The sequence below is a fragment of the Puma concolor genome, chromosome C2, assembly GCF_028749965.1.
Source record: "Puma concolor isolate L17-30 chromosome C2, mPumCon1.1.hap2, whole genome shotgun sequence".
Lineage (NCBI taxonomy): Eukaryota > Metazoa > Chordata > Mammalia > Carnivora > Felidae > Puma > Puma concolor.
In genome coordinates, this window is record NC_141675.1 from 2,091,094 (window position 1) to 2,117,378 (window position 26,285).

General features: G+C 49.0%; 1 protein-coding gene across 1 annotated transcript; it reads right to left on the reverse strand.

The window, feature by feature from the left end:
- Positions 1-1,546: 1,546 nt before the first annotated feature.
- On the reverse strand, positions 1,547-25,242 carry CRTAP (cartilage associated protein). Its single transcript, XM_025913171.2, has 7 exons — positions 24,709-25,242; positions 20,387-20,536; positions 18,137-18,308; positions 14,775-14,903; positions 12,073-12,218; positions 10,625-10,708; positions 1,547-2,428 (listed from the first exon to the last, which is right to left on the reverse strand). Exons 1-7 carry the CDS (start codon positions 25,177-25,179, stop codon positions 2,375-2,377), a joined length of 1,206 nt encoding a protein of 401 aa, XP_025768956.1. The 5' UTR covers positions 25,180-25,242; the 3' UTR covers positions 1,547-2,374.
- Between the last annotated feature and the right edge of the window lie 1,043 nt (positions 25,243-26,285).

Here is a 26,285-nt window from a genome sequence, read left to right on the forward strand (position 1 = left end):
TTTCCCCGCAGTTTCACTATTGAATTAAAGTAAAAAAACAAAAAACCTGAAGGAGCTTAGGTCTGCAGCTCACGTTTCAAACGTGAAGACACTATTTCCATAAATGCGGTGCCCCCCAGGGAGGAAGCAGACTAGCTCAGGAGGAGGAACACAAGCGCCCATCTGTGTTCCTGGAGCTTCGGAGAGTGAGATGGGGGAAGGGGGAGGGGACCGGAAAGCCACCAATACCTGCGTTTTCCACCTCCCACTGTTCCCCATTACGTTAAAGACCGCAACTCTCTCTCCCTTCTTCCCTTCCCCCTGTGAGAAAACTCCCGTCTCCCCAAGGCCACACCAGCCTCATCCACCCTGCGTCCCCAGAGGGTCCCAACTAGACCAAGCAGCTCACTGAGAGAGGGAACGAGACTCAGAACACCACCGTGCAGCCTCAAAGGTGGCTTCTTCTCGGTCTCTTTGGTGGGGTTCTCACTTCGCAGAGAGCCCCAGGGCTCCTCCTTGGCCCTTTTCTCTGGCTTCTCAACACGCGCTCGGTCTAGGTGACCCCCCCCCCCAGCCTAGCACTTGCCCGTGATTCATCAGGGGGCGTGGCGCTCCTCCCAGTGCCCCTTCCCGAGAGTCAGGACCCGCACCCCGCCCTCCGGCCCCCTCGCTGTGCCTCTCCACAGCGCTCCCTGCCAGGGACCACAGGCCTTTTTCCACAGAGCTGCCCTTGGCTGACCAGGCCACTTGCCTGCGAAGGTCCACTCCACCCCTCTAAGGGGCGGTCAATGACTCAGTGATGGAGACCTTACGGGTGCCTGCTGAATGTACCCCCACAATTAACCACAGCCATTTGGGTCCCTGCTTCAGGCTCTGTGGAAGGCCCGATCTGAGAAGCTTCTCAAGTTTTGGTCGCAGCCGGAGGCTCCCATCCCAGCCTCAGCTGCTCTGCAGCAAACTCCTTACGGAGCCCACGCCCCGAGCTTCCCCATATTCGGCCAATGGCAACGCCATCCTTCCCGGTGCTCTGGCCAAAGGCCTGGAGGCCACCGTCAGCCCCTCTTTCTCATGCTCCACATCCAACAGGTCACTCCTTACATCCCCATCGCGACCGCCCGGGTCCGAGCCAGCACTCCCTTCGGCCCGGCTCACGCTCAGGGTTTTCACAACGTGGCAGCTGGAGGGATCCAGTCAGTCAGGGCGCTCTCCCAGCGGCTCCCACCTCAGCCGGACTAGAAGCCTCACGCTGGCCTAAGCCGCCTGTGCTTGTCCCACCTCGTGTACTAACACCTGTCAGACTTATCTCCTTCCGTTCTCCCCCTGCCCACTCCTCTCCTTGGCCTCCGTGGCCACAGGGAGCATGTTCTCCCTGTAAAGCATTGCACATGCTGTTCCCTCTGCCTGGCATGCTTTTCCCTGAGACCCGCTTCCCCAAAGTCTGGCCGTGATGTCGCCTTGTCAGCGAGGCCTTCCCTGCCCGTCCGATTTAAGACTCCAGGCCTCATCTCCAGGCCCCCTTGCCCGCGCTCCCGCTTAATTTTTTTCCCATAGCAATTAACACTCTTGATAGTTTATATACATTTGTTCTTATTTATTTGTTGTCTGTCTCCCTTAGAGGACGTAGGCTCCGGAGGGCAGGGATTTTTTCCCCCCGTCATTCTGCACAGCACTTCTAGTGCCCCTGTCAACGTCTAGCATGTAGTAGGTGCTCAATAAATATCTATTGAAAAAATGAATGAGACCAGACCTCCTCTGCTTTCTTCCATTTCCAACTCTGAGACTTGCAACTGACTATGGTGCCCAGGGATTGACCAACCATTGTAAGACTTTGGAGATGCAGAAGTGTGGGGCAAAAGCCACGTTTCTGGAGCCTGCACTATCTACGCAGCTTCTCTTTCAGTGGGTGCCAGAAATGGTGCGGGTCAGACCACTTGTACGCTGTCACGGGGCCCGGGGGGGGGGGGGGGGTGGTGTGTGTGGAGAAGTTTGGCCCGTGTCTTCCACTGTCTTCCTGAATCAGGGCGTGGGGATAATGGAGTCTAAAACCTGAAAGAACAGAAAGCCCAAAATAGGTTTTCACAATTATCTAATTTGAGGAGTATTTTTCTTATTAAAAAAAAAAAAATTGTGATTTTCTGGGGGGAAAAAATGGAGGACTGTGCTTCCAACCAAAATAGTGAGAAAGGCCCGTGTGAAGGTGGGAGGCGCGTGGGGACGCAGGTGTGGTCACGGGGAAGGCAGGCTCGTCCCTTATCATACGTAGTGAGAGACGAGGCTTCCCTGTCACTTCGCAGAGTGAAGAGAAGGCTTTGAGGTATCAGCGACGTGGGCTACTGGGGAAAGGCAGACAGAATCTGTGTCCCCTGGACATCCAGGGGCTTCTCTTTGCTGTGGACTAGCCGGTCTCCTCCAGCTCCAAGAGGTCATCCACGTATTCCAGAACCTCTCCCTGTAAGAGACGACACGACACGTCTGTTAAGTGGGTTACCTGACTTTAGAAGTGCTGCTGAGCCAAGACTGTTTCTAAGAGGCCCAGCCCCCAGACTGTGGGCTGGACGCTGCCAGCTGCCTGTGTGGGCTCGGGCAGCCCCTCCCCCCTTGCCCTTGGGCCCAGAGGACCTGCCTTCTACCTGGGAGGGGACCTGGCTTCCACTCCTTGGGAGCTTGGAGTCAAGGGCTCTGCAACCCCCACAGATGGCCTGTGTGAGGGAGGGGGGCAGTCCAGCCACCCTCTGAAAGACCCGTTTAGAGCCCCCCTTTCTGGGCATCCCCCTTCTTGGTAGTTACTCCACAGGAGCACTCTCTGTCTGCTCCCTTTCTACATTGACCAGCAGACCATGAGCTTTTCAAGGACCAGGACCAGGACCCGGGTGACTTTCCTTCCCTAGAGCCTGGAATGGACATAGTCGGACACCTGCTACAGGAAGAGGGTATGTGTGCGTATCCCTGGTGTGGCTGAAGCAGTCACTCCGTTCACAGGACGGTCTCTTGGGTGTCGTGGGACCCGCCTGCCCACGGTTAGTACCAGGAGCGCGCCCGCTCCCCCCTTCTGCAATCAGCCTTAAGCCTCAATCTGATAGCCCAGCACACTTTCTCCTTTCCTCCCTGCATTGAATTCTCTCCCACGACACACCTGGGCCACCAGCTGAGGACACCCATTTTCTTCAGCGCCAAGAATGAGCGAATCACCAAGCAGGCCGAGTCTTACTCCCACGAGGGCCAGCCCCCCCCCCCCCCCGCCCCGTGAGGGCCAGCTTGGCCTCCCTCACAGAGGTCACCATCCCAGGCCAAGAGCCTCTTTGCTCCGTTTGATACTTTACCACACTCCCTGTTATAACCTCTCAGCATCAGAGAATAGTTGGGAAACCTCCCGAGCACGTGAGACACAAAAGGGGGTCTTATTATTTTCATCGAATATTTCTACCGTATCATGCCTGAGATTAGAAACTAAAGTGACAGAAGTGGAAGACGACTGATTGAACAAACGATGTTTGCTGGGCCCCAAAAGGAAAACACAGTAGAGGGATTATATGTATGGCCGTGACAGCTGTTCCCAGAGTTACCGTTTCTCGCGGTGTGGCTGCTGTGACATAGGGGTGTGGTATCATTTGCTCTTAGCTCACTAATAAGTACCCAAGGCAATACAGACGAAAGAAACACTACCCCCTCTGTGGCCTGTGATAGCGGAGGCCTTGCTCAGATCTTTCGGGTGCACCCGTCCCCCAGCTGCTGGGAGTGTTAGTTGCTGACGGCTTACAGCTGCCCCTTCTCTGGACAATTGACCTTGGCCAAAGGGAGCAGCCCTACCGGGGAGTTTGCACCCCAAGCCCTCCAGGCTGCCAACCACCAGGGAGAGGGTGATAAGGTGCGTACAAAATGCAGGAAGAGCTCTGTGGTACAGTTCGTGCCCCGGAGCTCCCACGGGATCAGGCTGAGCTTGACTCTGGCGGAGACCTCATATTTTCATGGCTCCTTCCCCTGCCCCTCACTTCTTTCCCTCCTGAGAGCACTCCCTCTCAGTAAATCACTCCTGCAAACTGTAATCTATTTCTTTTGGACCTTCCCGAAACAAATAACCATCAGATCCTGAAACTTGATGCATCCATTTCAGCCTGCTTTATAAGGTTTCTGAAACTATAATTAGCGTCTGCAAAATTCTTAACGAGTGTGCAAAACTTTCAGGAGCTCTTACAACACATTTCAGGATAATAAAGGAGAAATCCCCTAATATCAGTAGCTGAATCGTACTGACGTTTTGTCTCAATGTAGTATTTTGGCCTTTGGAATCCTAAAGATTAAATTAATAATTTTATTGTATTGATTATACTTATTTCTTTGATACATAGAAATAACCCAATATGATTTGAAAATAAGCTGAAATATAATTTGATATATAGAAAAGAAAGTCGCTTGCTCACGGTTCTAAAGCTTTGATTAAGAAGCTAAATGCTTCTAGGACCTTCGACAGACTTCTTTCTTTATCATGGCAGTGTCAGGTCCAAGAATCCTAGGAATTTTGAAGCCTAGAATAATTCTGGTGAGCAATGGATGATTACTACAGCTGTGTGACTTTGAGCAAGTTACTCAACCTTTCTGAATTTATGTCCTCATCTGTGATGTGAGAGAGCTTGAGTGAATATCGTAAAAGTTCTCCTGTTGTTCTAACACCTATGATTTTTCTAAATATATTGTTTCTGTACATCAAAAGCCCTCATTCATAGCCTTAGACCCAGGAATCCCACCCATGGGAATTTATCCTAAGGAAATGACCAGGAAAAAGGTAACCAATGTAGCCACAGCTGTGTTATTTGTGAAAGCAAAAAGTTGGAAGCAACCTAAAATGCTTATAAAAACAAAAAGCTCAACTTTAAAAATCCATACCACGGACTGTTAGTCACTAAAAAGTCATGTTTAAAATAAACATTAACTAACAAGGTTAACGAAAACCACACGATCATCTCAATGGATACAGAAGAAAGCAACCGACAAAATTCAACACCACTTCATGATAAAAACATTTGACAAACTAGGAGTAGAAGGGGGAACTTTCTCAACCTGACGAAGGGCACCTACCAAAAAACCCACAGTTAACAGCATTCTTAATGCTGACACCAAATGTTTTCCTTCTAAAATTGGGAACAAAACAAGGATGTCCAATCTCTCTATTTCTATTTGACATTTTACTGGAGGTTTTAGTCAGGGCTATTAGCAAAGCAAAATAAATAAAAGTCATCCAGATTGGAAGAAAAGAAATAAAACCACTTCTATTCATAGACAACATGATCTTGTATATAGAACCTCCTAAGCAAAACCACACATACACACAACTATTACAATAAACAACTTCAACAAATTTGCAGAATTATAATATCAATATACAAAAATCAACTGTATCTCTATCTACTAACAATGAACAACTGAAAACAAAAATAAGAAAAAATTCCATTAGCAAAATTTCATTTCTTAATGAAATGTAAGAAAGCATTATTGAAGGAAATTAAAGGGGACCTAAAGAAGTGGAAAGACATCCCATGTTAATGGATCAGAAAACTTAATACTGTCAAGACGTCAATACTATCCACAATCCCTATCAAAATAACCAGCATTCTTACAGAGCTAAAACAAACAATCCTAAAATTTGTACGGAACCAGAAAAGACCCTGAATAGCCAAAGAAACCTGAAAAAGAAAACCAAAGCTGGAGGCATCACGATTCTGGACTTCAAGCTGTATTACAAAGCTGTAATCATCAAGACAGGATGGTACTGGCACAAAAACAGACACTCAGATCAATGGAACAGAAGAGAGAACCCAGAATTGGACCCACAAATGTATGGCCAACGAATCTTTGACAAAGCAGGAAAGAATATCCAATGGAATAAAGATAGTCTCTTCAAATGGTGCTGGGAAAACTGGGCAGTGACATGCAGAAGAATGAACCTGGACCACTTTGTTACAGCATACACAAAAATAAACTCAAAATGGATGAAAGACCTCAATGTAAGACAGGAAGCCATCAAAATCCTAGAGGAGAAAACAGGCAACAACCTCTTGGATCTCAGCCGCAGCAACTTCTTACTTGCCATATCTCAGGAGGCAAGGGAAACAAAAGCAAAAGTGAACTATTAGGACCTCATCAAGATAAAAAGCTTCTGCACAGCGAAGGAAACAATCAGCAAAAATAAAAGGCAACCGACAGAATGGGAGAAGATATTTGCAAACGACATATCAGATAAAGGGTTAGTATCCAAAATCCATAAAGAAGTTATCAAGCTCAACACCCAAAAAACAAATAATCCAGTGAAGAAATGGGCAAAAGACATGAATAGACACTTCTCCAAAGAAGACATCCAGATGGCAAACAGACACAGGAAAGAATGCTCAACATCACTCATCATCAGGGAAATACAAATCAAAACCACAATGAAATATCACCTCACACCTGTCAGAATGGCTAACATTAACAACTCAGGCAACAACAGATGTTGACAAAGATACGGAAAAAGAGGATGTCTTTTGCACGGCTGGTGGGAATGCAAATTGGTGCAGCCACTCTGGAAAAGAGTATGGAGGTTCCTCAAAAAATTAAACATAGAGCTATCCTACGACCCAGCAATTGCACTACTAGGTATTTATCCAAGGGATACAGGTATGCTGTTTCGAAGGGGCACATGCACTCCCATGTTTATAGCAACGCTATCGACAGTAGCCAAAGTATGGAAAGAGCCCAAATGTCCATCGATGGATGAATGGATAAAGAAGATGTGGTATATACATTTTCAATGGAATATTACTTGGCAATCAAAAAGATGAAATCTTGCCATTTGCAACAACGTGGATGGAACTAGAGTGTATTATGCTAAGCAAAATAAGTCAGAGAAAGACACATATCATATGACTTCACTCATATGTGGAATTTAAGATATAAACAGATTAACTTAAGGGAGGGGAAGCAAAAATAATATAAAAACAGGGAGAGAGATAAACCATAAAAGATTCTTAAATACAGAAAACAAATTGAGGGTTGCTGGAGGGGTTTTGGGTGAGGGATGGGCTAAATGGGTGATGGGTATTAAAGAGGGCACTTGTTGGGATGGAGCACTGAGTGTTCTATGTAGAGGATGAATCACTAAATTCTACTCCTGAAATCAGTAATACACGATATGTAACCAACTTGGATTTAAATTTTTAAATAATAATAATTTTTTAAAAAAGATGTCCCCTCCCCCCTTCATGCTCTGTCTCTGTCTCAAAAATAAATAAACGTTAAAAAAAAAAAAATTAAAAAAAAAAAAAAAGGGGGCGCCTGGGTGGCTCAGACGGTTGAGCGTCCAACTTCGGCTCAGGTCACGATCTCATGGTCCGTGAGTTCGAGCCCTGCGTCGGGCTCTGGGCTGATGGCTCAGAGCCTGGAGCCTGCTTCCGATTCTGTGTCTCCCTCTCTCTCTGACCCTCCCCCCTTCATGCTCTGTCTCTGTCTCAAAAATAAATAAACGTTAAAAAAAAAAAATTAAAAAAAAAAGATGTCAATACTATCCAAAGGATCTTCAGATTTAGCCCAATTCCTATAAAAAATCCCAGCTGCCCTTTAGAGAAATTGGCAAGCTGATCCTATAATTCATATGGAAATGGAAGGGACCTAAGAATAGCCAAAACAATCTAGAAGAATGAGATCAGAAGACTCACATTTTCAGTTTCACGATGTACTACAAAGCTACAGTATTCAAGACAGTGTGGTAGTGGCATAAGGACAGAAATCTGGATCAATGGATTAGAATTGAGAGCCCAGATATAAACCCTCAGATTTATGGTCAGTTGATTTCCAACAAGGGTACCAAGACAAATCAATGGGAAAGAAAGTCTTTTCAACAAATGGTGCTGGGACAACTGGTTATCCGTATGTAAAAGAATGGAATTGTACCCCTACCTCACATCATATGTAAAATTAACTCAAAATAGATTGTAGACCTAAAGTCTTTTTTTTTTTTTTTAATTTTTTTTTTCAACGTTTATTTATTTTTGGGACAGAGAAAGACAGAGCATGAACGGGGGAGGGGCAGAGAGAGAGGGAGACACAGAATCGGAAACAGGCTCCAGGCTCCGAGCCATCAGCCCAGAGCCCGACGCGGGGCTCAAACTCACGGACCGCGAGATCGTGACCTGGCTGAAGTCGGACGCTCAACCGACTGCGCCACCCAGGCGCCCCTCTAAAGTCTTAAAATTATAGAAATCTTAAAAAAAATAGGAGTAAAATTTCATGATCTTGGATAAGTGATAGTTTCTTAGAGATTGATACCAAAAACACAAGCAAAAAAGAAAAAACAGATACATGGGATCCCATCAAAATTTAAAACTTTTATGCCTTAAGATACCATTAAGAACACGAAAAGAAAACCCACAGAGAATATTGCAAGAGAATATTTGCAATTCATGTGTCTGACAGAGGACTTATAACCAGAATAGATAAAGAACTCTTACAATGCAACAATAAAAAGAAAAGTAACCCAATTAAAAAAATGGGCAAAGAGTGTGAATAGACTGCACATCTCCCCAAAGAAGATACACAAATAGCCAGTAAGCATATGAAAGAATGCTCAACATCATTAGTCATTAGGGAAATGAACATCAAAACCTCAATGAGATGCTATTTCTTACCTGCTAGGATGGCTAATATAGAAAAGACAAACACCGAGAAGGGCTGACAAATATGTAGCCAGTTGGAAATTTTATACATTGCTGCTGGGAATGTAAAATGGTGCAGCCCCTTTGGAAAACAGTCTGGGAGTTTCTCAACCAGGTAACCATAGAGTTACCATATTACCCAGCAATTCCCCTTCCACGTATGTACTTTTGGTACGTAAGAGAATTAACAACCTTTGTCCAAGCGAAAATATGCCCACAAATGCTCATGGTGTCATTAGTCAAAATAGCCCCAAAGTGGAAACAGCCCAGTATAAACATCAACAGAGGAACAGGTAACCAAACAGTGGTATATCCACACAGTGGAATACTAGTCAGCAATAAAAATGGAAATTATTCCATTATTTCCATTATGTTATATGTAACATAATACATATTACAACATGGTTGAACCTTGAAAACATTATGCTCAGTGAGAGAAGCTGGTCACAACAGACTACATACCCTATGATTCCATTTATATGAACGTCCAGAACAGGCATATCCATAGACACAGAAAGTAGATTAGTGGTTGCCAGAGGCCGGGGGCAGAGATGGGGGGGCAGCGGGCAGAGGAGAAAGAATGGGGAATGAGACCACTAACAGGTTTGGGATTTCTTTTGGGGGTGATGAAAATGCTCTAAAATTTGATAGCAGTGATGGATGCACAACTTTGTGAGTATACAAAAACACACTGTATTTGTACTTTAAAAAGGATAATTTATGGTGTGCAAATAATATTTCAATAAAGCTGTTCTAGAAAAACATAACAAGGGAGGCTTCTCATATTACGGCGTTAAATGGAAAAGCCATGATGCCTATTACAATTGGGTTTGTAATGAATATATATTGGAAAATGGATAGGAAAAAGTGGAGGTATACATCTCAAAATGTCAGTAGTGGCTTCCATTAGGAACTCAACTCTCCCTTTTTTTCAATATGGTTTTCTCCACGTTCCAAACAACAGCAGCCAACCCTGTTTGTATCAAGCCAGCACCCCTGCCTTTGCAGCATCCTTGTGACCTTATCTTAGGCTCTGCTTCTCAGACACATGCCACAATGATCACCTCCTGGTCTATAAATCACTTCCACATGGCAGCATGGTATTTCATTTCCCCAGCCCTGTGAGGTCCCCATTATTCATCCCATTTTATAAATGAAACAATGAAGCTCTGGGAAATCCAATGAATACCAGTGACAGGTCCCCCCCGTGCAAATTTGTGCACCGAAAACAAATTCCATGGTATCTCACTTAGAGGTGCTCCACCAAAAACCAGGCAGTGGAAACAGAAGATCCGGAGGGCCCGGGCCCCTGGGTGCAGCCTAGCAGCTCAGAGGTGAGGGGTCAGGCCAGGATACGCTCCAACAGCCGGCAAGCCCCTAGGCTTAGGCCTTAGGAAGCATGTTCTGGTTTGTTTCAAATGCATCTCTCTAAATACCGCCCCTAAGGACTTTTCTGTGACTAGGCTGCCCCACCCCCAAATGCTCCGAGAGCAGGAGAGCGGAGTCTTTCTCAAAAAGGAGTCAGCTGAAATCAGGAATTTCAAGCTGTCTCCGAGAACGATAAAATGCCACTCAGCAAGGACCTAATTAACAAAAAGAGAAAGAAAAAAAAGAGATAATAATAATATCACAGAGAAATCGGGATGAGTGTTTCCAAGGTTGTTCGGAGCGCTGAGTAATTGAGAATCCACTGTGTTTTTATAAAGTTAAAACATGATGTCTGGATGACGTCTATGATGGGTCCCTCCACACTCACCGTCAGGAAATGTGGGGCTGCAGCCTGGGTTTCCTAGAAAGCCGTCTTTCCCCTCCCCAGAGCTCTGACTTCCACTAAAACGCCCACAGAGACTGTATTCCTCCGGGTCCCCTTCTGTTTCAGGGACGACTAGGGCTTCTAGTGACTTCAGCAAAGATGTGAGTAATATTTTCTCCGAGCCAGATGTGTGCTAACCGTGCAAACTTACCTCATCATCATCCATTATATTTTCCTTAGCAAAGTCATACAGCTCTTTCTGGAGCGTAGTTACATTGAAGAACTGAACTGCTTCCTGTTCAAACACAGAACAGTTTAGAACAGTTTTTACGACCAACCTTTGCATGTCAGAACCGGGAGGAGGGAGAAACAGGTATGGACTTCTTTCGGGGGCGATAAAAATGTTTAAAATTGGAGAGTGGTCATGGTCGTACCACTCCGTGAATGTGCTAGAAACCACTCTACTGTACATTTTTTTTTTTAATTTTTTTTTTTTAACGTTTATTTATTTTTTGGGACAGAGAGAGACAGAGCATGAACGGGGGAGGGGCAGAGAGAGGAGACACAGAATCCGAAACACGCTCCAGGCTCTGAGCTGTCAGCCCAGAGCCCGACGCGGGGCTCGAACTCACGGACCGCGAGATCATGACCTGAGCCGAAGTCGGTCGCCCAACCGACTGAGCCACCCAGGCGCCCCTCAACTGTACATTTTAAAAGCATGAATTTTATTGCATATGAATCATATCTCAATTAAGAAAGAGTGGCCAGCCCCAAGTGAGTAAGAGAGTGGGAGAGAGAAAGAGAAAGAAAGCGTGCGGGTGTGTTGGCTGGGGAGCGAGGTACGAAGGAAAACGTATGGATGGCAGACAGGAGAGCACACAAAAATCCCAATGAAAATACAAGTTAAGGGCAGAGGCCAATCTAAAAAGCTTTTTTACAAGTAATATAGGAGCACCTGGGTGGCTCAGTCGGTTAGACGTCTGACTTCGGCTCAGGTTGTGATCTCACAGGTTGTGAGTTTGAGCCACCCAGTCAGTGCAGGGCCTGCTTTGGATGCTCTGTCCTCCTCTCTCTCTGCCCCTCCCCTGCTCGCACACACGCACTCTTGCTCCCTCTTTTCTCTCTCTCAAAAAAAAAAAAAAAAAGAGTAGGATACAATCCTGGAGTTCCTGGCAACACACGCCAAGCTGGGCCTGTCCATCAGGGGAATTAAATGACGCCTTGGAGGTGCAAAAAAGTAAGCAGGCGTAGAAGTGTGACACGGAAAACGTTCACGAGAAAGACGAAGCAACGTGCACAAGAGCAGGTAACGTGTGACCCTGTTTCCATAAAATCAAAGACACACGTGCTGTGTACATGAGACGTATGTAGCGGTAAGGCAGGGCGTAGGGAAAAGGCATGGGACTTTGAAAGAACTTCGCTTTCCGAGTAAAACATTTCCATAATGTTTGAAACTGGTAGTTTTTACTGATTTAGGAATCAGAATAGAGCAGTAAAATGTTCAAGGACAAAACAACAACGACAACTAGAAAAACAACAGAAGAAAAGGATTCCCCTTCGTTTCTCAATAACTCTTCGTCTTAAGATGCGGAACAGTATCCTGAAAGTGAGAATGAAGAGGAGGCCAGGAAACGTGATGCCTGGCGCCCTGATACCTACTGGTCTGGGCTGGAAATGCTCGTCCGAGAGGCCCCACTTGTCCCTGTGGTACTGGTAATACACCAGGTTCTGCTGCATGATCTTGTCACTGTGGTCAAAGAGCAGGTAGCTGACCGCACAGGGGGCCGCGTTCTTCAGGTCGTTCACTGAGGCCGGGGAGAAAAGAGGAACAGGAAATCAGCAAACCCTGCCCTGAAATTCCCCTCACCAGCACAGCCGCCTAAAGGAAACGGCCATGAGCCAGCCCCTTGTGCACATCCCCTCCTTGGGAAAGCCTGTGACGGACCAGAATCACCCCTGGGCGGGCAGGTCACAGCCCGGGTCTCCAGAGCAGCCTGGGGAGTGGTTTTCAAACACGGAGGTTCCTCATTAGGCAGACGCCCCTGCAGAAATGTCTATTAGACTGCACTTCGGGATCCACTGACCTGGGCTGGGAAGGCTGGGTTCCCAAGGCCTGGACTGTCCTCCCGGGCTGAGGGAGGTAGGGAGCACGTGCCTGGGTCCCCTCCGGATGGCACCACCATGGCCAAATCCAGGCAGCCCTCCTACAGCTAAACCAAAGCTAGGAAACCCAAAAGGCGGTGGGCCCTCTGGGCCGGAAAAGATGTGAAGTCACCTGGTATTGACATGTCCTACAAACTGGGGTTCCCACCTCTAGCATCCCTCATTAGAGTTGCCCCACCTCCGATGGCACCTTCAGCATAGAGGATCTGCAGGGGCTGGGGTTTGTTTTGGGGGTGGGGGTGGGGGCAAAGGGAAAGAGGTGATAAGCCACAAGCCCGCGGGCATTTATCCGGACACACTGCACTCCAATTTACAACCCAGAACACTACCCTTGCTAAAAGCTCAGCTTGGCCAGAGTAACCAAAACTCGGGTATGAGTAAATTGTGCCACCTAGTGGCTGTTTCCTGTGACAACAATCTTAAAACCTGTACTTAAGGGCACAGGCCATTCACCAGGTCTAGAAGGCTGGGAAAGGCACTTAGTTCAAGGCCTTTCAGGGCCGGGGTTCAAGTATAAATGACACCAGCCCTCAAAAAATTTAGTGTGGCAGATAGTGTAGAAAGAGTTCACAACAGGGCCGACTTTCAAGAAGCCAATTTCAAGAAGCAAACTTTAACTCATACTCTTTACCTACAAACCCGGAAAGCAAAGATTTTCTTTCGAAGCAGCAAGCAGATGTAAAGGTTTTGGTCTGCCAGTGTTCATAAGTCATTGCCACAGTTTCCGAGATGCGGGGTGATTTCCTGAGCACGTGAGAATTTCGAGGACCCATGAGCCGCCAGAGCCTGGATGTATCCGGAACACTCCTAAACTCCCAGTGTTCTGGCCCTGGGCACACAGCACCAAGCCGGGCTCAGAGGGCTCGGAGACCTGATCGATTCTTCCCTGGGTTTCAACGTCCAACAGGGAGGTACCAACAGAGATTTTTGTGAAAATGAAATAAATACTAGCTTATTAAAACAACAACAACATCGGGCGCCTGGGTGGTGCAGTCGGTTAAGCGTCCGACTTCAGCTCAGGTCACGATCTCGCGGTCCGTGAGTTCGAGCCCCGCGTCGGGCTCTGGGCTGATGGCTCAGAGCCTGGAGCCTGCTTCCGATTCTGCGTCTCCCTCTGTCTCTGCCCCTCCCCAGCTTATACTCTGTCTTTCTCTCTGTCTCAAAAATAAATAAACATTAAAAATAAATAAATAAATGGGGTGCCCGGGTGGCTCAGGCTCAGTCGGTTGAGTGTCCGACTTCAGCTCAGGTCATGATCTCACAGCTTGTGGGTTCGAGCCCCACGTCCAGCTCTGTGCTGATAGCTCGGAGCCTGGAGCCTGCTTCAGATTCTGTGTCTCCCTCTCTCTGCCCCTCCCACTCTCATGCTCTGTCTCTCTCGCGAAAATAAATAAACATTAAAAAATTTTTTTAAACACAAAACTTCATCCCTGCCCTCTGTGCAAGGGGAAGGACACCTGATGAAGCCAAACCTCACCCTCCTCTTGACCTGCGATGTCCCAAGCAAGGGACATTTCAGGACACTTCACTGCATCCTTAGGTGAGGTTCAGGCCGTCGTAATGGCAGGGTCGCTGCCGGAAGGGGCCATTTCCCTCCCTCACAGAGCTCTGCTGCAAATGACTGCTACACAGCCTTCCCAGGGACAACCCTGATTACCAAAATTAAAAATTTAAATATATATATGTATACATTCACATATGCACACATAGAAGAAAAATCTTTTTTTTTTTTTTTTTTGGTCCCTTTTTTAACCTTCAGCAGGCAAATCTTTCAGAGTACCCTCAAGAGGACAGGAGGTGGGGTAAAACGGCAGGTGGCCGTGGCAGGACAGCCACTCAACAAAGCACGTTGATAGAGGTTTGTCACACGCCCGTGTACGAATGCCCCAAGCATTCCACACCTGTCAACCCATTGGCCCCTCATGGCAACCTCAGGAGGTTAATACGATGATCTCTGATTTACAGATGAGGACCCGAGGCACAGAGAAATTAGTAAGTGAGGCAGCTGACATGCGCCCTGAATCACCAGGCCTTGCCACCTTTTTGTGCGAGGCCCAGCACTGGGGCTGTCGACGTGACCTTGACAACTCCTCTCAACAAGCACAGGTAAGGGTTCTTAACCCTATTTTTTAAGGGGAAGCTGAGTCTTAGGAGGACTGAGCACCTTGCCCAACCTCTCATGGAAGATAATTACTTACATTTATAATAAGCAAACTGCAAATAATGATACATGGTGGCCACAAACTTCTCCACGGGATAGCCTCCTACAACGGGGGTGAGGTTCTTTTCACACTGCATTTTGCATTCCAGGACTTCTACATAATGATCTGAAAGAATACACACAGATTTTCAGAGCAGTACGTTCATTCGTTCCTTTTTCTTTTCTTTTTTTCACTTTTTTAGTTTTTAAGTAATCTCTATACCCAGCGTGGGACTCGAACTCACCACCCTGAGATCAAGAGTCACATGCTCCACCAACAGAGCCAACCAGGCACCCCTGCATTCATTAGTTTCTTAAAACTACTTCTGCCCCCCTCTCCTCGTGATCCCGGTGAAAGGTAAAGATAATCAAGGTAAAATAGTTCAACAACAGTTATGATAAATGGGCTGAAATCCTTAATATACAAAGTTCCTCAAAGTCAGTAAGAAAAAGACAAACACCCAATATAAAAATGGCCAAAGGAGGTTCACAGAAAAGAAATTGTAAAAATGGCTAATAAACATTGTGAAAATATGTTATACTTCATTTGTAATTAAGAAACACAATCCAGGGGCGCCTGGGTGGCTCAGCCGGTTAAGCGTCCGACTTCGGCTCAGGTCACGATCTCGCGGTCCGTGAGTTCAAGCCCTGCATTGGGCTCTGGGCTGATGGCTCAGAGCCTGGAGCCTGCTTCCGATTCTGTGTCTCCCTCTCTCTCTGCCCCTCCCCCGTTCATGCTCTGTCTCTCTCTGTCTCAAAAATAAATAAACGTTAAAAAATTTTTTTAAAAAAAAGAAACACAATCCAGGGGCACCTGAGTGGCTCAGTCGGTTAAGCTTCTGACTCTTGATTTTTGGCTTGGGCAATGATCTCACGGTCGGTAGGACTGAGCCCCGAGTCAGGCTCTGTGCTGAGCAGGGAGCCTGCTTGGGATTCTCTCTCCCTCCCTCTCTCTCTCTGCCCCTCCCTTCCCCACCCACACACAATCCCATCTAAAATATCTTAAAGCGTTAAACTGGCAAATAAAAATTTGCTTAACTGAAGTATGGTGGACACACATATTACATCAGTTTCACGTGTACCACATGGTCACTCCACACGTCTGCAAGTTAAATTGGCAACATTTTAAAAATTTGATAACACTCGGCATTAGAGGGAAAACGGTGAAACTTACAGTCTCATATTCCCTTGATAGAAGCAAAACAGAAACACACTTTTTGGAGACAAATTCGGCAAAACGTATCAAAGTTAAAATACACAAATTCTCGGACCCAGCAGTCTACCTCTAGGAAATTTTCCTTAGACACAGGCACACCCAGGCACTGTTTGTAACAGCAAACAGACAACCTAAATGCCAATCAACAGGCTAGTGACTACTCAACTCTGATACATACAAACAATGGAATCTACACAGCCTTTAAAAGAGAAGAGGTAGACCTAAATATAACAACAGAGCGAGATGTCAAAGACTACATTTCCCAGCCTCCCTTGCAGTTAGGGTGGGGCCCTATGGGTAATTGGGCCAATGAAACGTGGATAGCAACAACTAATGCGTGCAACTTCTGGGACTGGTCCCTAAAGTCTCCCACATGATCCTTGGTCCTCTCCCTTTTCTCCCTTCGCACAGTTAGAAGCAGAAGACTCCAGGATGACAGTACATGTTTTGTAGGAGTACATGTGTACATGTTTTGTATTCCTTTGGTAGGAATACAAAAATGGTACCTTACGTACTAAATAATTTACAGAGACATTTACTCTTTGAACTATCTATCCCACTTGTGTTGACTTTGAAAACATACCCCTACGCTTAGCAAAAAAAACAAACAAACCCTAAAGTTCCCCCTTTGCAATATTTCATGTAATAGCAAAAGATTGGGCCAAACCAAATTCCATCAGGTAACTGAATAAACTGGGGCATATTATTCCCACCACCCCTCGATGGAGTACTCAGCAACAATAAAAAGAATGACTATCTCCACGTGCTAGGTAAGGTATATTGCTAAGTAGAAAAAACCAAGAGCAGAACAGTGTATAAAGTATGGTACCTATTCGGTATGAGAGAAGTAAACATAAAAATACAGAAAAAATATATATATGTGTCTATTTTCCTTTATAGAGAAAAAAGAATCAGGCAAGAGTCTTCAATACATGCTAAATCAGTATACGTGTGGTAGTGGGGGGAAGGGTGGAGACAGAGTTTAACGGACAATAAATTGTCCGAATCTTGAAGTATCTCTTCGCAAATTACTTATTAGTATCAAAAGGAAAAACAGTATCGTAGAGAAACTGGAAACTGGAAAGTACCTTAACCAGTGCTTCAAAATTAACGTCACCAGTAAGGGGCAAAAAGATACCACGTACATCTGGATGTGATACCCTGAGAAGCATACTTCCGTAACGTTCCAGCCCAAAGTACGCAACCTGAATGTAATTTTGAGGACACACAACAGAAACTCAAACTGAGGAATAGTCTATAAAGTGAGTGGCTTATAGTCCTAAAAAATATCAATAGCATAGGGGTGCCCGGGTGGCTCAGTGGGTTAAGCTTCCGACTTCAGCTCAGGTCACGATCTTGTGGTTTGTGGGTTCAAGTCCCGCATCGGGCTCTGTGCTGAGAGCTCAGAGCCTGGAGCCTGTTTCAGATTCTGTGTCTCCCTCTCTCTCTGGCCCTCCCCATTCACGCTCCATCTCTTTCTCCTTCTCTCTCTCTCTCTCTCAAAAATAGATAAGTAAACGTTAAATAAATAAACCTAAAAGATGAGCAATTTGTTACAATATTTTTGGAACTTGAGTATGTTATGCTAAGTAAAATAAGCCAGTCCCAAAAGGACAAATACGAATTCTACTCATCCGAGGTACCTACAGTAACCAAATTCGTGGAGACAGAAAGTAGAACGGTGGTGCCAGGGGCCGTGGTGGGAAGAGGGCGGAGCTGGGTTCACTGGGCACAGAATTTCCGTTTGAGAAGATGAAACGGCGGGAGGTGGCGGTGGCTGTACGACAAGGGACTGCACGCTCAGAGACGGCGAACACAGCAATGGTTTATATCACGTGGGTCGTGAGTTGCTCTCAGGCCCGGTTTTATTTTTCCAAAAGCCTGTGGGGAATCTGTGATGGGGCAGGGCTGATCTGGCCGACCCCCTTTCCAGGCCTGTGCTTGGACACTGTACTCAGTTATTTTTCCAGAAGCCCCTGGAAAGGCAAAGGCTGGTCTGCGTGGGTTACATATTACCTCCCCAGCTACCCAGTCAGAGGGACGCTCAAACGTCCCCCAGAGGTCACTCCAGGCACCAGGAAGGCACGCAGATGCCACACGAGGCTGTCCCGTTGGTCCCTGGTCCAAACCAAAATGCCACTAACCTGCTATGGAAAGATAGAAGTCCTTGAAGTCCTTGATCTCCCTGGAGCCCTCGCAGGCCGCCAGACACTCGTAAAAGGCTTTGAAGAAATCGGGAAGGGCCAGCTCCATGTCTGTGACGGACGTCCTCCAGTTCTCGCCATTGTAGGCCCGCACGGCTCGGACGAACAGGCTCTGGAAGGCACGGTGGGGGGGGGCGGGGCGCTTGCAGGCCTGAAGGAGGCAGACCAGCACGGAGTTTTGCTCTCCTCAGTGCCCAGAAAACCACGCCGACCCTTAATCCCACATAAGCCAACCGGGAACTGACTTCTGTCTGGCTTTTTCTGTCCTGTGTACAATGGTACCTTCTCATCTAATTCAAAAAGTAGGAGGGGCTGGATAATACAACCAAATTCAGATCAAGAAGAAAGGAAAAACTTACAGTGACAGAAATTGGAGCAGTGCCACCCCCGGCTTCCCCCCACCGCCACGATCAGGGGTTGGGACAAAGGCTTGACTGGAAAGGGGCCTGAGGGAGCATTTTAGAGGAGATGAAACTATTCTATGGTGTGATTGTGGTGGTGCTTACACAATTGCACACCTTCCCCCCAAATCATTGAATTACACACTTAAAAGTGGTGAATACATTTCAAGCAAGCTATCCCTCAGTAAAGCTGATTTTTAAAACTGAGCCGAAGAAAACACATAAGCTCGGCAGCAGGTGGCAGGCCCCCTCCCCCAACGGCTACGTATAAAATAGGAAAGCCACTACACTAGCTGCTGGGGACGGTGGCCACCTGCCCGGCAGCGGAAAAGTCAAGGGATTTCTGCTCATCGTCGGCTGGACCAGACAGAGAGAAATATCGGGGGCCCCTGGGCACACAGGAGGGCAGCCCCACCACAGCCGGCAGGGCTCGGAAGAGGGAGAGAACGGTCTAGCCGAGCTGCAGTTACGCCCAGTGCACCGACCACGTGCGCTCCGCTTTGCTCCGCGAGCCCCACGACAGCCACGGCGGCGAAGAGGGTTAAAAGGCGTAAACCCTTTGCACGGGAGAATGAAAAAGGAGCGAGCGGCAGATAAGACACTCCGGCGACTCTTGGAAGGACAGAAAGCCAAATTATCGCAGAGGAGGGTCTCGGGGGGAAGTGACCCCCACGCACCACACGCTCCACTACGCCGCACACCTGTCGGATTTGCGGGCGCTGGCGAGCACGGAGACTGGCGCCAGGCGCGGAGCAGAAAGCAGGACTGAAAGTCTGAACGGGGCTTTTGGAGCCCTAGGTTTCCTCTCACACCCACCTACGTGCCCAAGAGATCCCACCTCCCAAAGCTGCGCCTTACCAGAGACCAGTGATGCCTTTTCTAGAGACCCCATCCATAAAGGCTGGAGGGCCAGAGACCAGGCATAGGAGGGCGGGGGTGGAGGCATGGGGCGGAGAGCCAGGAAGCGGGTGAGGTCTCCGACCCAGCCGCGGCGACCCCATCCCTCTCCCCAGACCGGCTCTCGGACACCAGCGGACGGGCATGAGCCGCCACCAGTCCTGCAAAAGGCTGGAGGATTCTTCCCTGGAAAACTGAAGGGCCCCCAGAATAGAGACTTGGAAGGTCCCCACCAGTGAAAAAGTGAGCTTGCAGTCTGGTCACACTACAGGAAACCCTGGGCCTTGGTTGGAACCTACCAGCTGCCCATGGACACCTTCAACACATCCCTCTGTTTTCAACCCGGCCCTGCCCTCCCTTAGGACCCATGCCCCCCCGCGCCCACGCTTGACAGGTCCAGACAACAGCAAGTGCTCACAGGGGCTAGGTTCTTCCCCATTCCCTCTCATCAGACTCCTCCCTGCAGAGGCAGAGATTCCAGTAGTCTCTAATCTGTCAAGTCAGTCCTCCACGCTCCCCGATTCCCTCTCCACCTCAGTACATATGGTGTGTGTGTGTGTGTATGTGTGTGTGTGTGTGAAAAGATATGTCTTCTAGTCTCATCAGAAACTGTGTGTTCATTCCTCTATCTTAAAAACCAAACGATCAAACGACCTTATTTCTAAAATACAGCATTTAAAGGAAAGATGGCTTCAGGTGCATCACAGAATGTAAAACCTCACTCTTAAGTGGGTCACCGTTGTGCAAAACAGTCCATCGTTCTTGTTGCCCTAATATTCATCAGTGTCATCAAAAATCCTAGAGGCCCTTAGACGTCAACAGCTGTTCATCCAGACCTCCTCCTTCAGCCACTCACGCTGCCACTGTCGGCTGTGTGAAAACCCACTTATACCTCATATGACTTGGTTTCCAAGTCCTTAATGTAGTCCTCGGCATCAGGCAAGCTCTTGTAATACGCCATGTTTCTCTTCATCATTTCGTCATCGGGATGCTTCAGTAGAAAGGTGTGAGCGGCAGCAATGGCCTTTGGGAGATTATTTGCCTAAGTACAACGAACAGACATGACATCTACTCAATGGAAGATGAACAGTGATTTTTGCAAAACAAGAACGCTCAGTCCTGCAAGTAACTCTGTGTTTCAACACAGGGTTTCCAGCCGGGGGTTCACTGACTTCCATGGCCCATGAAACCTACACTCTCTTGCTCTCCTGCTTCCAATGGGGGTCACCAGTGAGGAGCCCCAGTGGGAGCCCGAAGGAAGGCAAAAGGGTAAGGTTGGATTGTTTAGCCTCCTGGCTCCCTCCCTTCTGTCACCTTGGGCTGCTAGTGCCCCTCAACTGAAGGCCACAGCTCCTCTCAAGGCGGCCCTCTCCAGACAGTCTCCCTCCTTCCTGCGTCCTGGAACTGTCCTCACCCTCGCCCTTTTTGGCCAAGGGGTGCTCACACTTACCATCACTAGCCTTTGTAAACAACCACCCTCAAACATTCCTCCAACTACCCAGTATGACTACGCCACGCCTTCTGGAAAAATACATTAGTATTTTCCAAGATACGTATATGTTCCTAAATATATTAATATTTTCCCACATGTCTGGCAGAACCTCCTGCTCACCATTCTCGATGACCCCCATCACCGTTCCCTTATCCATCCACTGGGCAAACATTTGCTGAGAGCCTCCTGCCTGCCAGCCGCTGCTCTAGGAAGTGGGTCTGTAACAACGAGCAAAACAGGGAAAGAAAACCCCTGCCGCCATGTACCATGCCCTCGAGTATGCTTCTCGATCTCCTGGCAACATCCATTAAGGTGTGTGGCCCGAGAGCTTCGGGCAGGGCACCCCCGTGGATAGTGACCAGGAAGGCAGAAGTCCTCGGGGAGGAAGCGTGTGTTGGGGTGTGGGCTCCAGCAGGCGGGAGGGCAAGGATGCGGACGCCCCCCTGGGCGGACGCGCGACCCGCAAGCAGAGGGCCCCCACGCTGACGTGTTGTCCCTGGCCGTCCCCGGGAATCATGGCACAACCTCGCTGTGGGGAAGCGGAGGCACCCACACATGTGCACGGAGCCTCCTTCGGCCAATCCAGAGGGCCGCTCAGAGGTGGGCGTGAGGTTTGCAGACAGAAAACAAAGGGACACTTGGCACATCCTGGAATTCTGCGCATCAAAGGGTAGCGTATATCTGTACGAAAGTGCCCCAGGATTGGCACCAAGTCATTTGGAGACGAGGCGGCAGCTAGGCCGGAGAAGTAACGAGGGCAGACTCCCGGATGTCAGCGGCTGGCATTTCGGAAATGCCCGTGAGTGGCCCGTGTGGGAATGCCCTTGCAAGAGCTCTACAGAAGGCCTTACGCTCCGGTCCGGAAACAGGCAGGCCCGCAGGAAGGGAGGAGGTATGAATGCAGCCCTTTACAGCATTTGCCAATGAAATGAGACTCTCGAATTCTCAGAAGGGCACTTAGAAAAAAGGGCACAGAATGGGATCTTCAAGGCCGCTAACTTAGGATCTGAGTTTTACGGAAGCCCTTCCTGGAGAGGAAAGGGTGGTGTATTCACTTCAGGTCGGGCTCTGCCCGCTGAAACGTGCAGCCACATCTTGGCAGCTGAACCTCGCACAGAAACCCAGGCAGGTTCTGGAGAAGGGGGAAGGAGCACTACCCTCCCGTGAGCTCCTGAGAAACAGCCACCTGCACGGGAGGACCCCAGCTACCTCCCTACGAGCCACTCCTCAATGTGGTGACGGGGGTGGGGGCGTGGGGAGAGAGTCCCGGTCCAGGCAAAGGGTGGGCTAGGAGTGCCTGGGACGGGGCCCGCTCTACCTGCTCAGACCTCAACAGTCATTCGGGATTCGATCAAGTGCTGGGGCCCACTTTTTGCTCAGCCTGTGGGGACGGTGAGCATTTCGTGGAAATGCGGCCATGGAGAGAACCCACGGCTGGGGACGTGGACCTGAGATAGGCGATGACCTAAAACCTACGTGGGCTTGCGGGCCATACCAGGAGCCCCTTCCTACAAAAGCACACATCCATACCTCTTTGCCTCACTCTGACAGGCCAGCCCCACCATCCCCATCTGTGTGTTCAACTCAGGCATTTGTCCTTAATCACTGAAACAGAGGCCTGCAAATCAGAGTGGCACGATAACACCTGCTCAAGTCCTCCCACAGCAGGCGGCACTTAGAACCAGCCTCGGGTTTCAGGTGCCAGGCCGGATGTATGGGCCTGGCACACCCTCATTTGGTCCCCACCCATTTGGTCTGAAAATAGAAACATGGCTAAGGAAAAAAATAAAGCATGCAGTAACACCACCTAAAATCACTTCTTCAGTGATTTTCAGTCGAAGCAACTAAGTGAAGATTCTGGCTTACTCACAAAACTCTGAACCTTTTCCTGTCCCATAAGAGATCTCAAAATACCAACACAGATGGTATTTTACTGACTTTTAAGTAAAGGGTTTTGAAGAGTAGCTGTGACCAGCCCGACCTTTGAGGACGCCATGCCGAAGGAGAAAACCTTTGCCTTCTGGTCACATTAAGGAAAATCCTCTTTCCCTCCTCCCTATGTATACCTTTTGTTTCAAACTCATCTGTATAGAAAAGAAATCAGCTTCTACTGTTCTCCAGTTTTAAAAATAAAACATCTCCCCCTTGATTATATGACTCAAATTCAGTTCAGACAGTAATCTGGCAAAAGTTATACAAAAAAGAGAAAATTAAATGAGTCACTTTTAGCTTAAAAATAGGGATGGTGTGAGCCAGCCATCATTTTTCTACGTCCTGGAACTTTATCCCCTGGTTTTATTTTAAAGCTTATTTTTTTTTATTGCCAGAACAAACATTCACAAAATCGAGACCTCGTACAAAAATGTAAGCATAGAAATAACTCAGGTGTTCACCTATTTAGGGTTTCACGCTATTTTGTTACTCTTATGAGCACAGCGTAACATGGATTTGTTTCAGAAATACGAAAAACAGACCCTGCAGTGCAAAGACTCAAAGCAAAGACAAAAGCAAACAACTTCTACCTCCAGAGTCTGGAAAATGCCATGAATCTAGTTTGGTAGTCGTTAAAACAAATGCATAAACGCGATATATTCCTTTGAAAAGCGTTTCCAATTAGGTAAAGCAGAAGCTGGGCTTTAGGAGGGCTTCCTTGGCAAAAGCTGGTAAAGACCTGCCAAGTTAAAATCACTTTGTCCAGTAACAGGCAATTGAGCCCATCCTTAGAAATTGTGGGTCCCCTGAGAAAGACCTCAGAGGGTCAAGAATTGCAATTTGTGGCTATTTTTAGCCAGCAATCACAGGATTTAAGCAGCCGCAAAGGAGCAAGTCAACCGCGTTAAATTCTAGACGAAAAAGAGCGGAGAGGACCAACCCGGATGAACCACAGTGCCCCGTTCTGCTCCTCCAGGCAGGCGTGCGTGCTCCCAAGGAGACTCTGCCCCGGCCTGGCCTCAGTTTCCTTCTCTTTAAGAGAGACTAGGCGGCAGCTCAGGTCCTCTTCCCCTCAATTACTGAAAGCCGCCACTGGAGACAAAAAGGGGTTTTCATGGAACACACAGAAAAGGAGAGTCTGTCAAATACCCGGTAACATTCATCAGGCACTGTTGCGTGGCAGACACTGCGCTAGACGCTCTGTGTGTACGAATTCTCTGCCTCAGAACAACTCTTCCAGAAAAGCATTTTCACCTCTATTTAAGACGAAGAAGGGGAACAGAAGTTGGAGGCTTCCTTTCGCAGGGCTCGGTGGGAGCAGGCCGGGCCAAGGAAAGGCGGGGCCGCCCAGACGGAGGGTCTGGGCCTGGGGATGGGGCGGGGCCCGGGCCTGGGGCGGGGCCCAGACCTGGGGATGGGGCGGGGCCCGGGCCCGGGGATGGAGCGGGACCTGGGCCCGGGGATGGGGCGGGGCCCGGGCTTGGGGACGGGGCCCGGACCTGGGGATGGGGCGGGGCCCGGGCCTGGGGGCGGGGCCCGGGCCCGGGGATGGGGCGGGACCTGGGCCCAGGAATGGGGCGGGGCCCGGGCCTGGGGACGGGGCGGGGCCCAGGACTGGAGATGGGGGGGGCCCGGACTCGGGGATGGGGCGGGGCCCGGACCCGGGGACGGGGTGGGGCCCGGACCCGGGGATGGGGCGGGGCCCGGGCCTGGGGGCGGGGCCCGGGCCCGGGATGGGGCGGGGCCCGGGCCTGGGGGCGGGGCTCGGGAGGCGGGGCGGGCCGACTTGCCTTGAAGTAGGCGAACTGCAGGAACTTGTAGGGCTCCCGGCGCTGGAAGTCGGCCAGCACTTCGCGGCTGGGCTGCGACTGGCGGAAGGCTGGCAGGCCCTGCTTGCAGCGCTTGAGGCAGTGCGCGCGGCGCAGCAGGCCCCCGAAGAGGCGCAGCTCGGGGTAGCGGGCGAGGCCGGCGGCCGGCTCGGGCTGGGGCACGGCGCTGCAGTTGCGGTGGCAGAAGGCCTCGCTGTCGCGCAGCAGGCGGTGCAGCCGCAGGCTGATCTCCAGGTAGCCCACGCTCTCCGCCCAGTGCTCGCCGCTGTACTGGTCCAGCGCGTGCCGGTAGGCCGACTCGAGCGGCATCAGCTCGTCCCGCGGGAAGCTGCGGAAGCTGTAGCGCTCGTACTGGGCGCGCCCGCAGCGCAGCGCACAGACTGCGCACAGCAGCGCCAGCAGCGTCGCGGCCGCCCCGCGTCCCGGCTCCATCGCGCCCGGCGGAAGGAAGGAAGGAAGGAAGGGGACGAGAAGGCAAGGGAGGCGGAGGACTGCGCAACGCGGCGAGCCCAAGGCTTGGGAGGCGGGGACACCAGCCTCCGGCCCGCCCAGTCCTGCGCCCTTCCCCACCCAGCCACCCGGCCGGGGGGTCCGGGAGAAGCTGCCCGCGCCGGGGAGGGTACCCTGGGGATGGCGCGCTGCCCTCCGGTTCTGCACCGGGCTCTGGGGGCTCCTTTGTTCATTTGTTTGGAGCTGGTAGTCTGCAAGCCGGACGCGGCCCTAGCGGATCGCAGCGCCGCTTAAAACCTTTTGATCGCTTAGAGCGCTTGTGAAAACGCAGATTCCTAGGCGGTGCCCCAGAGTTTCCGACTCAGAAGGTCTGGGGTGAGGGTCTGGGCATTTGCATTTCTAGCCAGCATCCTGGTGAGGCTGATGCTGCGGGTCCAAGGCCTATACACCTTGGTGGCAGTGCCAACGACCTTACCTCTCAATGAGAGGAAGACGATGGATAAACAGAATTAATGCGGATGTCAGTGACCCTTTGTAAACTATTCAGCTGATCAAGTTGAAGATGCACACACCTTCAGTCTGCGATTCCACTCTTCAAGAATATGCTGGAGAAACTTGTATGTGTGCTTCCAGAGATAGGGGTGGGATGTTAAAGGCAGACCTGTTATTTTTCTAATGCTTTAAACTTTTTATTTTTAAGTAATTTGCAGAACAGTTGCACGGATAGTACAAACAACTCCTATGTATCCATGATCCATATTCATAAATTGCTAATATTACACCACATTTCCTCTATTTTATTTATAGGGGTTTTTTTCCCTGAATCATTTGAGAGTAGGTCGCATACATCAAGCCCACTTGGCCCTTAATCTGTCAGTTTGTAGGTTCTAAAAGCAAATCTACAGACAACGATCCAGTCCAGGAAATTTCACATTGATACATTATTCCAGTTTTGTCAACTGTTCTCATAATGTCTTTCGTGCACATTTTTTCCCTGGAGACAGGCTGCAGTCCAGAATCCTTTTTGTCTCCTCTATTTAGTAGTCTCTAATCTTTTAGCTTTTCTTTTCTTCAGCTTTTCTCATTAT

Bases quoted from the DNA above. Each gene is read 5' to 3' on its own strand.
- CRTAP (XM_025913171.2), bottom strand. From the start codon at position 25,179: ATGGAGCCGGGACGCGGGGCGGCCGCGACGCTGCTGGCGCTGCTGTGC. The intron at 12,219-14,774 runs GTAAGTAATTAT...CCCCGGCCTCAG, and splicing joins GCAGTTTGCTTATTATAAAT to TGAACGACCTGAAGAACGCG. The intron at 2,429-10,624 runs GTAAGTTTGCAC...CGTCTCTTACAG, and splicing joins ATATAATGGATGATGATGAG to GGAGAGGTTCTGGAATACGT.